At 48.5% G+C, this 14,203-nt stretch overlaps 1 protein-coding gene across 1 annotated transcript in view; it reads left to right on the forward strand.

Annotated features, from left to right (window-relative positions):
* Positions 1-14,203, forward strand: part of LOC126524714 (rifampicin phosphotransferase-like) — a 197,403-nt gene that overhangs the window by 158,259 nt on the left and 24,941 nt on the right. Inside the window, exon 34 of the mRNA XM_055067252.2 lies at positions 12,815-12,978. Within this exon, the coding sequence (XP_054923227.2) occupies positions 12,815-12,978 (164 nt within the window). The remainder of the gene's footprint in view (positions 1-12,814; positions 12,979-14,203) is intronic.

A 14,203-nucleotide genomic window follows, 5' to 3' on the forward strand; every position in this document is an offset into this window, starting at 1 on the left:
TGGTAGGGCACAGCCGGAACGTGAGTCAAATCCCCGAATATTGGCATTAGAATCAGAAAATCGGAAATTAAGGCAAGAGCTGTCTGAGCTCAGGGAGGCTTTCAAATCCTTTAAAGAGAGGTCCGAAACACCCCGTAGTCAGATGGAGACAACGGCTCCAAAACCCTTGGCCGGCAAACCTAAACGTAAAGCCCCCCACCCCGTTCCCATTAGCGAAACAGAGGAGGAAGATTTAGAAACCTCTGAGGCAGAGGAGATGGGAGAGAGTGAGGCACCCCCCAAACACAAAAAAGTCAGAATAGCCGCAAGGTTAGCCACAATAGACAGGACTCTGGCGAAAATCATGGAGCTCATCACTAATCTAGATGCTCGAGTGGGTCAACTAGAAAGGCTCAAAGTTAAGGCAAAGGAGGCAAGCGCAGCGGCTGCATCGGCAGTCCACGGAGGCACAAACGGTAGCCCGGGCGCGGACTCTAGGGGTTCGGGTAGTCAACCAGTGGTATCATAATGGCTTCAAACGACAACAATAACATTAAAATATGGCAGTGGAATTGTGCGAGTTTCCGAAGGCGCAAGGCTCCCCTGCAGCAGCTCATTAGATCGGCCAAAGTTAAGCCGCACGTTATTCTCTTACAGGAAACACTAGCTAAGGAGGATATCTCTCTACCGGGTTACAACTCCGAAACCTTGACCATTCCAGGGGGTCGGGGAATAGCGACTTTGGTTCGAAAGGGTACCTCCTATGAAACTCACGAGCTTCCCAAGTACAAGGTTGGTCTAGAAGCACAAATGATCGAACTCATCCTGAAGAACAAAAAAGCAGCTAACGTGTATATAGCTAACGTTTATAGCTCTCCGCAAGATAGGAAAAGGGATTTTAAGACCCTCTTGGGCCGCATTTCCAGTAAGGCAGATACAGCCCCACTCGTAGTGGCTGGGGACTTCAACGCTCCCAACAAAGAATGGGGCTATGGTCATCAGAGCATCAAGGGTACTAATTTAGCAACCACGGCAAGTGAATTAAAATTTGCTCTTATTACAGATGCTAACCTTCCCACGAGAACTGGTACCTCCACTACCAGAGATACAACCCCCGATCTTACATTCCTTCGGGGAATTGAAGGCTCATGGGACAATCTGCAGGAGAATTTAGGAAGTGATCACTACATAATTGAAATCATCTTACAGACGCAACCACCACCACTATGGAAATATGAATACGTGGACTGGGATCTCTTCCGTAAGCTGCGTAAGGAAACCAGCATAGATGACGAATCTTATGAGGAGCTTTTAGATAAGCTAAAGGCAACGGTTAGGAAAGCTACTAAAGTAGTCTCAACAGAAATCGAAGTCCCAAAAATGGACTCCAAGCTAGCTCACATGCTGGAAGCGAAAAATGCCCTTCTAACCAGATGGAAGAGTCACAGACTCAATAGAAGACTTAGAGCCAAGGTCGCCCAAGTTAATCGTGATATCGAAACATACGCGGCTCAACTTTCACGTCAACAATGGGACGAAACTTGCTTAGAAACAGACGGCAGATTGCGCAGAGGAGGCAAATGGAACCTATTGAAGAGCCTACTTAATGACAAGCTCTCCAGAGGTACTACAAACCTCGCCATAAACAGGCTCGTCAATAAACAGATAACTATAGGGCGGACAGCAACAGAGGTTGCAAACGACCTCGCACACATGTACCTGCCACTTAAAAATGAATATGAAACCGAAGAAGAAATAAGCGAACCTTACTCCGGAATATCGCAACCGGACTTGGACAGTGACTTCACTGCAGCTGAGATAAGGCATGTACTTTTTAATTTAAATGGGAGATCTGCCCCGGGTCCGGATGGCATCACAAATAAACTTTTGCGAAACCTGGACGATGATGCCATACACATAATCACGGTCAAAATTAATAGTCACTGGAGATCCGGCACTGTCCCACCGGAATGGAGGGAGGCCAAGGTGACGTTTATACCGAAACCCGGCAAACCACTAACAATGGAGAACCTCAGGCCCATATCACTTACATCCTGTATTGGCAAAGTAGCCGAACATGTTATTCATAATAGGATAATAGAACACATAGAAAACCAGGAGCTTTTCAGACACAATCTCATAGGCTTTCGGAAGGCATTATCCACACAGGACGCCATGCTAATGATCAAACGGGCTATTATTGACGACCCTAGCAGGGACGTAAAGGGCCTCCTGGGTCTGGATCTTAACAAAGCATTTGATACGGTTGCAAATAAACATATCCTACATGAAATCTCAACCTTGAACCTGGGAAGCAATTTTTACAATTATGTGAGGTCCTTTCTAGCTAATCGGACAGCTCGGGTCAAACTCGGGATAGTCACAGGTGGTCCATACAATTTAGGCAACAACAGCACACCACAAGGTTCAGTATTGTCCCCACTCCTCTTTAACATTGCCATGCACAGGCTCTCGGAGGAATTGTCCAAAATCCCGAGCTTGGGGCACGTCATATATGCTGACGATATCACAGTGTGGGTCCCAAGGGGGTCACTCGCAGCACTAGAGCAGACACTACAGGCAGCGGTAGACACCACAGAATCCTTCCTTAAGGGCACCGGACTCAGGCTATCACCTAGTAAATCTGAGCTGCTGCTCTTCAGACAGGGGAGACAAGGTGTTAGAAACCTTGTGCCTTTAGAAACTCTGCCAATAAAAATCATAGACAACACAGGACGGGTCATACCCAGAGTAGAGCAAATAAAAATTCTGGGTCTTCTCATTGACGCCAGGAGCTGTAACGCTACGGCGCTAAACCGTCTCACAGGTCAGGCCAACAGTACTTTAAAGCTCCTGGGCAGGGTCTCAAACCGAAATGCAGGCCTGAAGGAGGACAATCTCATCAGAGCATATCATGCATTTTTCATCAGTCATGTGACGTACATTGCATCATACCTGAACTGGGGGAAGGGAGAGAAGGCTAAGCTAAACGCACTTATACGCTCCGGACTCAAAAGGGCTCTGGGACTCCCGCACGGAACGAGTACCGAACTCCTCAACAAGTTAGGACTTCATAACACTATAGATGAGCTCATTGAGGCACATTCGATGTCACAAATTGCAAGACTCTCCAACACTAAGCCAGGTTGTAAAATTCTAGATGAAGTCGGAATACTGCCTCGAGGAGGAGACGTCTCTAAGTTCAAAATACCCAAGGAGGTGGAGACACAATTAGTTGTAGACCCCATACCTAGAAATATTCATCCTGTGTACAACAAGGGCAGAAGGGACGCCAGGGCCAAATGCATTCTGGGTAAACTGCACCAACAACACAGCTCAGCTCTTTTTGTCGATGCAACTAGTTATGGATCGGGCAACCGCTACGCTATTGCCGTGGTCGATGAGAGCGGTAAATTAATAAACGCGGCGTCACTAAGAACGACCTCCATTCATGCCGCCGAAGAAGCAAGCATAGCACTTGCAATTACAATGAGGAGAGGCTCCACGATTTTCTCTGATTCCCGTACAGCTATTAGGAATTACTCAGCCGGTTTCATCTCAATGGAAGCACACAAGTTACTTATACACAGTATTAATACTCATAATTACGACCAACTGGATAGCTCACACCTAGTCTGGTTTCCGGCTCATCAGGGCCACTCGGTCAGCCCCAGTGGCTGCAATCCTAACGAGCAAGCTCACTCTGCTGTGCGAGATCTCACATGCCGCGCATCAGATCAGGAACTGCTCCAGGATGACTGCGGCTCCTACAAAGACCCACTTACTACTTTTCACGAGATCACCTCACACTATAGGGAAGGCAGGAGGTTTTTTCCTCCCCCCCATCAGAAGCTCAACCGAGCTCAGGCAGTCACATTAAGAATGCTTCAAACTAAATCTTATCCCACACCTTTTGTGCTTAACAAAATTGACCGGGATTTTCCCGCGGAATGTAAAAGTTGTGGACACACTTCGTGTCTATTTGATCATATGTTCTGGCTGTGCCCCAACCAAAGGGCTTCGGATCTCAACAGTGAGGAGGACTGGAGTCGGCGCATATCCAGCGAAGTCCTCCAAGATCAACTCCTGGCCGTCCGGAGAGCTCACGACATCGGGAAAGCCTTTGGCCTACCGGTGCCTACGTGGGCGGAGCCACCGACTTAGCCTGGGGGCTTGTGCCCTCGGACCCTAGTTTCTCTGGACTAAAATAAAGTTCTTGCCATGCCATGCCATGCCCCCCCCCCCCCCCCCCCTAGCACACCCTCTCTCAGATCTGAAGAAAAGAGTGCCGTTTTCATGGGGATCCTCTCAGTCCACCGCCTTTTCTCGTCTTACCACCATTCTCACCCCCCCCCCCCCCTCAGCGATTCTAGGACACTTCGCTACTTCAGCCCCTACAAAGGTTCGCACCGATGCCAGTGGACATGGAATCGGTGCCGTCTGGGCACAAGTTAAACACGGCCATGAACGTGTCATCGCGTACGTTGTTTGTCACCTGCGGTGCGGAACTACTTTATTACCGAGCGCGAATGCTTGGCCGTTGTGTGGGCAGTGGCGAAATTTCACCCCTATTTACACGGCAGGCCTTTTTCTATTGTAACGGACCTGCACGCTCTCTGTTGGCTTTCGGCCTTAAAAGATCCCACAGAGAGGCTTGGACGATGGGGTTTGCGGCTGGAAGAGTATTCCTATTCGGTGGTGTATAGGTCTGGTCGCCTACACAGAAGACGCCGACTATTTGTTCCGTTACTCTGTACACACGCCCGCCAACGCCGACATGGACGCTTCCGCAAGTGTTCTTTTCATTTACCAGCTTTTGGGCATGGTCAATGAGCAACGCCATGACACTACTTTGAGGACCCTCATTGACCAAATGGAATCTGCCCCTACTGATCCATCGTTACGGTGGTTCGTTCTCAACGATGGGATATTGTACCGACGCAGTTTTCATCCTGATGGTCCTCCCCTTCTCCTTGTCGTTCCTCAACACCTCCGCTCAACCGTGCTTCAGGAGCTTCATGACGCCCCAACTGCCGGATACTTTGGGTGTGCTTGCACTTACGATCGCGTGCGCCGCCGCTTCTACTCGCCCGGCCTCGCACGCTCCGTACGGCGCTATGTAGCTGCTTGCAAGCCCTGTCAACATCACAAAAAGGAAGCAACGCTTCCTGCCGGGTACTTAAAGCCGGTCGACATTTCACCTGAGCCGTTCTTTCGCGTGGGTTTGGTTACCCTTGGCCCTTTCCCCGAGTCAAGCTCCGGCAACAGATGGATCGTTGTCGCTACCGATTACGCGACGCGCTATGCCATCACTCGGTCATTTCCCACGAGTTGTGCAACCGGCGTCGCAGATTTCCTACTCCGGGAGATCATTTTAGTGCATGGCGCCCCGCAACAGCTCTTTATTGACCGCGGCCGCACTTTCCTATCCCAAGTCATCGCCAATATCCTACGCTCATGTTCTACCAAGCACAAACTGGCCACCTCCTATCATCCCCTGACCAACGACGTTACTGAGCAACTTAATCGGACTGTTACTGACATGCTATCGAAATACGCTTCACCCGACCACAAGGACTGGAATGTGGTGCTGCCCTACGTCACGTTCACCTATAATTCATCATGCCACGATACTGCTGGGCACTCCCCCTTTTACTTACTCTTTGGTCGTGACCCTGTATTATCATTGTACAGTTCACTCCCCTTGATACAGGATTCGAGGACCGAGTATGCCCGCGACGCCATCGCCCACGCTGACCATGCGTGCCAGCTTGCCCGTACTCGTTTTTTGGCATCGCAGGAATCTCAACGACACCCTTAGAATCGCCACCATCGTGACGCACATTTTTCACCAGGCTCTCTCGTGCTGCTTTGGTCCCCTTACCGCCGAGTGGGGCTCTCCAAGAAACTCCTTCCGTGCTACAAAGGCCCTTACCGTCTTCTACGTCAAATGACCAATGTCACTTACGAGATAATCACCGAGACCTCCGTCATGCCACCCGGTTCCACATCACCTCACGTCGTGCACGTCTCTCGGCTTAAGCCTTACTACGCCACTTACCGACGGCCCCGTCTGAAGCAGCAGGACGGTGCTTCTTCTGCCGGGGGTTTTGTTACGGTGGAAAAGAGGACAATATCGTCGATGGTGAAGACGACGAAGCGGCAACGGCCTCTCGGGATTCTCGGCTGCTGTTTATATATGCCTTGAAAATGCATCTTGTAAATGGTGTCATACCCATGACATTATATATATATATATATATACATATATATATATATATATATATATATATATATATATATATATATATATATATATATATATATACATATACAGATATATATATATATATATATATATATATATATATATATATATATATATATATATATATATATATATATATATGTATATATATATATATATATATATATATATACTTTATTTGGCAGGAACAGATCTTAAGGAGGCGTGGTTGGAACCCCCCCCCCCCCCCGCAGTCCAAGGTCCCTCTGGCCTGTCACCTGCCTGACCTGGCTAATTATTTACTTTTGTCCATCCAAGTCGGAACGGGCGAGTTCTGCCTTCCACTGCTCCATTGTGCCATTCCTATTTAGCCAATGAGGGCGCTTAGTACAGTCCCGGGTTACATGTATTACGGTGTGTATGCCGGCGCACCAAGGGCAGTTGGCCCTATAGCAAGTGGGATACATGGCATTTAGCAATTTTAGATCGGGGAATAACCCAGTCTGTATTTCGCTCGGCCTCTTCCCCGCTAACTTGAGAGTGAGGCGGCGGGTATTTTCTGCGGACTCCGCGCTGATGAGCAACGATGCCTTTGGCATTTAAATTGATGGGATTTTGAGACGGATGTTGCGAATGGTTGGAGTTAGAAGAGGCTGCCGTCGCTCGGTTGGTAGACCCTCGAGCAAACGCGTCAGCCTGTTCGTTCTCTTCTACCCCCGTTTGTCCCGGGCACCAGAGTAGGTGATGACGGTGGTTGAAAGATTTGCGAAATTCTGGCGAAGCTAGCCAGCAGTGACGTGCCCCTTCAGAAACATGTGGCATGTCTCCCGGGAGTCGGTGTCCACAACCGAGTCCCTTTGCGAACGCTCTGCGTGAGTGAGGGCGATTGCCATTGTTAACATTTCGGCGGAGGTTGGGGATCCCGCCGTGGCCGACGCGGTTATTTGCTGCTGGCACATCGCGATCACGACTGCCAGGGCCTACCTTTCTGGTGTGCGCTGCCCGGTCGCCTCTGCATACGCAGCTGCGTCCGTGTAGTACGTATAGTACCTAGGGTTTTTGAATACATTGATTGAACATGTTGTGTATTTGCTTTACGCCTTTCCTTGTTGTACTCGGGATATGCATGTTCTTGGGAATTGGAGCTACTGTAATTTTGGATCTCTCCGAAGGTCGGGGAGGAAAGGCCAGTTCGGTGAGATAAACGGGCTATGCTGAAATATTGAGTCCAGCCAATATTGCCCTGCCAGTTTTTGTGAAGCAGAGGCGTTCCCTCTGTCGCATCAGAGTGTCCTGCCTGAGATCCTCGAAAGCATTATGGACTCCGAAAGCTATCAAGCGCTCCGTGGATGTACATTTAGGCAGACCCAGAGCAGCCTTCAAAGCGGTTCAAATTGCCCTGTTGGCCTACGTTTCCTCTTCCCTGTTCAGGATTTGATAAGGTAAACCATACGTGATTCGACTAATTACTAAGGCCTGTACGAGTCTCAGAGTAGCGTCTTCTCGCATACTCACCTTCGGATAGGTCAATCGACGTATCGTTTGGGCTATGTTGCGGGTTGTGGATTTGAGGGATTTGAGCATCTGTGCTTTTCTCCCGTCGCTCTGAAGCCACTGGCATCGTGGGTACCTCTCGGACCGTGTGGCCCTCAACACAAAGTTAATCAACCCCCTGGATTTATAGCCTTTCGCGGGTATCCGGATGACGTCGGATTTTCGGCCGAGCACTTCAGACCGCTTCCTTGGGAAAATTTCTCTACCGCTAACACTGCGCTGTGGAGCGTACATACTTTATCCCCTAGCGAACCTTTCATCGCCCACAGCGTGATGTCTTCTTCGCAGAGCATGTAACCTAGGTCGGGTATCCGATCCAGATTACGTGTGAGGTGACACATTGTCATGTTGAATAGCGGAGGCGATATTATTGCTGCTTGAGGGGCTCCTTTTGTAGGCATTTTAAATGTCTCCGATGTTATTTTGCCAATAATGATACGCGCTTCGTGATTGAAAAGAAATGCCCTAATGTAGCTATAGGTACGCTCGCCACAATCCGCGAGTTCGAATTCCTCAATTATTGCGGGGTGAGAGGTACTGTCGAAGGCTCCTCTGAGGTCTAGTGCTAGGACTAGTCTCTCGTCGCCTTACGGTATATTAGTTAGGATTTCGTCTCTACGTAGGAAAAAGCCATCTTGACACGATAAACCAGTGCGAAATCCTATCATGGATTCCGGAAACCAGTTCCGCTCTTCCAGGTATCGCTGCAGTCTGCTTTTCGTTAAACTCTCATATACCTTCCCCAGGCAGGACGTGACCAATACTGGCTGGAGTGTATCGATAGAGGGATTGTTTTTTTTTTTTTGGTTTCGGGATCGCGATTATTTTAGTAAATTTCCATTCCTGGTGCAAGTCACCCTGGATTCAGTACTCGCTGTTGAAAATCTGTTATTTTTCACTAGGGCTGCCGAATCCATGTTTTAAATCACTGAATTTGTCATCGAGTATGAGCCCAGTGCCTGGGTTTTTAACTGCGGCTTGTGACGCCTCGTACACTTCCGCGTGCTTTATTTCCCCGTCTAATTTAGGGTTGGCTTCTCCCGCGTATGGCCTCGTCGTGTAGGGCTTTCCTTTCGCGGGTGAGGGACCTGCGTATTTGTTCTGAATGGCGCCGAGTAGTTTTTGGTCTGTACCCTCGAATTTGTCTGCTGTAATTTGAAGTTTCTTGTTATTCTCAGTACGTGTACTCATCGGGCTTAGCATGCTCCGTAGTATTAGCCACGTACTGGTCGTTCTCAGAGTCCCTGATAGGGTTACGCATAACGTTGTCCACTCGTTTTTAGCTAGCTCGTCGGCATGGCCTTGGGCTTGCTCTGCGAAGAGAGCGATGCGTTATCTCAGGTGTTTGTTTACAGGTTGTGCTTTCCACCTCTTGGCCAGTTTCCGCCGCTCTTCTCATAAGCTGACCAGCTGAGAGTCTATCACCGGTGCCTCCGCTCTACGCTCAATGGCTTCGGTGGTGTCCGCGTGCACTTGCTGAAGAAATTGAGTCTATTCCCGCACGTTGGTCGGGGTGTTATCCGACTCCTCCAGCGCCCTTTCGAGTTCTCTATAACGGATCCAGTCGGCTAACTTCGTGTTCCCTGTTGTTCGAAGGATGTTCGGAGTGGAAAGCGCTATTCTGACGATATCGTAGTCGTTCGTCGAGGGAGAGCCACTGTGTGTCTCTGACGTCAATTGTATATGCGTGGTCGGGCTCCGTGTCTCTGTTGATGCTGTTACTCGTGCGCGTCGGTTTGCGCAATTGACCGATTGCCCGTAAGCAGAAGGCCGTGACGGTGCGCTGGAGTAGAAACCCTTTGGGTGATCTTTTCGCGTATCATAATAGTATGTGAGGTGCGTGAATATTACGCGCTATCACCGCCTTATCCCTGCTACCAATTGAATTTTTCGCTGGCGGAGAATTTGGGGTAGGTCGTCCCTTTTTGCTTTCGGGTGGACTGTACGCGTTTGTGATTATTGTGTGTGCCTTACTTCCTTTCTTTGGCAGCACACTAATAACTGTGGAATTATTATTTCCTTCAATTTCTGGAAGTGTTAATAATTGAGCGTTTATCGACTATCTCACAAGCGTGGCGACCATCAAATTTTTGGGATCGCTAAGGGTGTAGTATCGCTGCATTTTGGCCGGCTTGGCTCCGACCTCCTGCAGTCATATCACGTCAGGAGCGATTTTAGAGTTTTTGCTAAACTGTTGGGGAGCTGCCGCTTTCCTGGAGAAGGAGCGGCAGTTCCATTGCCACATCTCCAATCGGTCTGAATTTTGTACTCGTAGTGGCTTCTTAGTGCGATTGGCCAGGCTGCCCACTCTTATTTTGTGCCCGTAGCGTTTCCGTGTCCAAGCCGTCGGATTCTGTTAAGCAGTTGCCTATTTTAGATTTTGCCGAAGCAGCTCCTATGGAAATCACGCATTTTTTGGTCCGAACTACATTCGTGACTGCTTTATGTTGTTCCGCCACCAATGCCTTATGTCTTTCCATGTCATTGGTGCATAGTTGTTGAAATTCCATTAGCTTTTGATTAACTAACGCCATCATTTCATGCAGGGATATTTTCATGTTTTCCGTTATCATTGTTCGGATTGCTGCCGTTATTTCCGTGTTATTTGAAATTGGTGTTGTTAGACATGGCGCGGAGTCCGAGGTTGTATCGGCCGTAGTTTTGGCTATTCCTTTAGATTGACGCGGCGTTTGCAGCTGTTGAACTTTCGTATCTAGTCGCGCCTCTAACTGCGACATTTGTTTCTCTTGATTTCGGTTTGCGTCTTTCTGCTAAGGGCTGTTCTCTCAGTCGCGCGTTTTTCTTTCTGATTTCTTTGATGCGTTTATCGATTTCTTTCGCTATTCTTTTTGGAGCAGTGGAAAAAACAAACCTCGCCCAGCTCACCTGCTGTTCTTGAGGCAGTGGCGACTTCGACCACTGCGAAGTCCTGGAGTTGGAGGGGTCCCTCGATGGGGCATTGCTCTTCGCTCTGCTTCCGCGTGGCGATCTGGATCTCGATCGGCGTTGGTAGAGGTCCTCCTCCTTCTCCGTCGACGCGAACCAGGGCCCCGTTGTCTTTTTTGGTGTTCTTCCCTGGCCGCTGCTGCGATCGAGACTTGCGAGTCGTCTTCTCGCGTTTGGCGGCAATGAGTTTGTTTGGGCTCCTACGTATGTCGTGCCCAGCCGCTCCACACACTGCCCACTTAACATTCGTGCCCTTCTGGGGGTGGATTTTGGATCCCGCAGCCCCAGCATATTTTCTTTGGGTTCGGTTACACGTCTGAGCGGTGTTCCTCTTGCATGCACACCAGGCACATCTGCGTTGTCAGTCTGCACTCCTTACAGCTATCTCTACTCCCATTTAGTACACGCATTTGGGGCACGTGCCTCCCGAAAAGGTGAGGAGAGCGGTATTAGAGCTTCCTAGTATTCGGGCCCTTTCAATTGTCGCTCCTTGGGTCCGGACTCACAGGTGTTGCTGGAGGTGTGCTGATTCGGAGTGGGCTGGGAATCCGTACACCACCCCGTTGTAGCTATCCTCCGGATCCGCTACGTATGCGTTGAAGCGTGTTGTTTTCCTCGCTGCTCCATGCATGTGATTCGACAAATGACGCCCGCCAACTCCAGTGAGGGTGTGGAGACGATGATGATATTCGTCCCCTTTCGGATTCGTAGTATGAAATCACCTCCGGTGACGATTTGTCAGTTCGGTCAGTTTCCTGAGAGTATCGTCCAGGTAGCCCGGATAGTCGCTTGTAGTATTCCTGTTCTCAGATGTCCCTTCACCATGAGTCCCTTGTGGGGTTTCAGTATTATCTTAATGTCATTCTTCGGTTATGGTGGTAGAGGCTTCCCTTCATCGGGCGCATGTTGCGTTGACCGGGGCCCGTCTCAACGTTCTGCCCATCTCCTTTCCTGTCGCCAGCTGTTGGCTGTCCGTTAAGCTTATTCTTATTGGTGGAATCATTTTTCCTGTCGTTCTGCTTGGAAGGCTGTCGCTATCGTGACGATATGATAATTGCCAGCCGTCGTCGCCTGGTTATGGGCGGCGATCCCTCGCCTTTGGCTAGTCCCCGCTTCATACATTCGTCATGTGTCGATGTTTTCGTCCATGTTGTGTTCATATGCGGGGGGATTATTTGAATATCGTTATGCTCTCACGCAGCCATCTCCTACGCTTGGTGCGGAGATCAGGGTATTAAGAAGTGGCGAGGTGGTCGCTCAAGCGTTAAGCCTATCGAGGGCTAATGCGGCTTCCTCCGCTTAGAATTCGCGAAGTCGGGTTAGATGACGAAAAATTCACTCACGGTCTTGATCTTGGTCTTGAAACGCAGCTTTTGCCGAGCGGAATCCGAACGGATACTCGAGGCAGGTAAACTTGGTGATTTTCGGCTAAAAAGTCGATAGTCGGCGGAGCCCATGTGAAGAACGTGTTCTCCTGAGAACGTCTTCTTAACCCCCTCTATTGCTAAAAATGTTTTTGTTATATAAGTATACAAATTCCATTTCGTTGATTATACCTATTCTTAGTGTATCTTGCACATTTAGATAGGAAATGATCGATGTTTGAAGTATTTATATCATTCTTCTTTGAATAATTACATTAATAACTACTTTGTAGCGAATGGTTATTAATATCTTCGAAACCTATTTCTTTTTCTTGTCCTGAAACGTGACCTCTGGCCCGATGATAGCAAAATCGCAGGCGGGAAAATGTCCAATGGGTTGACGGACGAAACATGGTCGACGACTGCGAAATGTTAATGTTCAATTTAAGCCTATTCACCAAGCACTATTTCTCGATTTTGACAATTTCAGCTTGCAAATCGCGGCAATCCTCTAAATTTTCAATCTTACAGAATAATTTTAAATCATTTGCAAAGGACAAACCCCTCGAGTTCATAACATGTAGCGGCAAATCATTGATAAGAGCTAGAAACCACAACGGCCCAAGGTCGGAGCCTTGAGGCACTCCCGATGATAGAAATTCGTCGGACAATCCGGTAGCAGAAAATGTGACCACATTTGCACGGCCGATGGGCTCACTTGCAGAACCTGCTGGTCAAGTCTGTGGATGCGCTGCGGTCAGCCTGCTGGCTGCTGGGCGAGCAGATGCACAGAGAGGGCCGGTTGCCAGAGCCTTCAGTTCTCTTCTTCCTCGACATTCTGGAGATCGACTTGCTCCTGCGCACGCGCTCTCCTAAGCTGGTCGCCAAGTAAGTCCTACGGGCCTGTGGCATGCTGTAGGCTTATTATATATGAAACGCGAACTTGTGACACACGAAGACAAATGATTTGTTTCAGTCGCACGCCAACAGGACACATGTCTTTTGGGTGTCGGCCACTCCCGAGGACCATTGATTAGTATAAGCTACCAGCAGATGCGGTTAGCGCATGACTGTTGACTTAGTTTACGATGCTTTGTGCCAGTGTTCAAATAACAATAGAAATAAATAAAAGTAAGGCCAGAGGCGCAGCGTGTCTACCTGTATTTTTCTGGAGCGTTTGCACGCTACATAGATCAGATTTCTGTCTGCCTACTGAACCATATTTTAGCATCTGTGACGTGCGGTATTTATCTCTGGAGCGAGGCACTAGCCTACCATTAAATTAGGACGATAAATTGTAATTCCGAGTTGCGCACAATAATTCTTACCATTGTTATTACCTTGGCAGGACGAATAAACAATAAAATGACAGCAACATCAATTCGGCTAAAAAGTTAATGTCAGGGGAACCTTGTGAGTTGCATGTTTGTGTGCTTTTTACTGTGGACAAATTTATGACGGCTGTACTACTTTATATTTCCACACACATCTTCGTGGGCGCGAAGTTTCTGTTTCCTCGAACACTTGGGCAGCAATAATTTGTTTTTGTTTCTGCTTGTTCAAGGTTTGCGATATGTTGCATTCAATCGTGCATGTGCAGCCCCAACCTATTTAACAACGGCCGCAAGGACGTCAGTGTCAGTGAAATAAGATGCTACACCAACTAGCCCAATCAGCCTCGCTGCTGTTCACGTCAGCCATCATCTTGCAGTATTTCCGGACGTCCAGTTAGCGTGAATAGGAAGTTTTGTGCATCGAGGTTCATGGCGCCCTGAGCAAGGAATTATTACTTGTAGCAGCGTTTTCTACACGCGCCTTCTTTATTCAAGTGTCACGGAACCACAAACTAGCACCATATAGTTCAGCTGTTATGCTGTATGCCAAAACGGTAACCTAAGACATGTAGCTGAACTCTACACGCAGCGACTGACAGCCTCAGAGGGCGTGCCGGTCTTTAACAGAAACTTGTTTCAATTACTTTGAAGTAGTCGAAGGAATGTGTGCGCGTGTATACATATGGTCATTGTAAATAAAGGCACAATAGTCCTTTCTCTTCAAATTTTTTATCAACAATAAGCAGCATGCATGGCAGCATTTTAGGCAAACATATGAT

This window comes from Dermacentor andersoni, chromosome 3, assembly GCF_023375885.2.
Source record: "Dermacentor andersoni chromosome 3, qqDerAnde1_hic_scaffold, whole genome shotgun sequence".
Classification (NCBI taxonomy): domain Eukaryota; kingdom Metazoa; phylum Arthropoda; class Arachnida; order Ixodida; family Ixodidae; genus Dermacentor; species Dermacentor andersoni.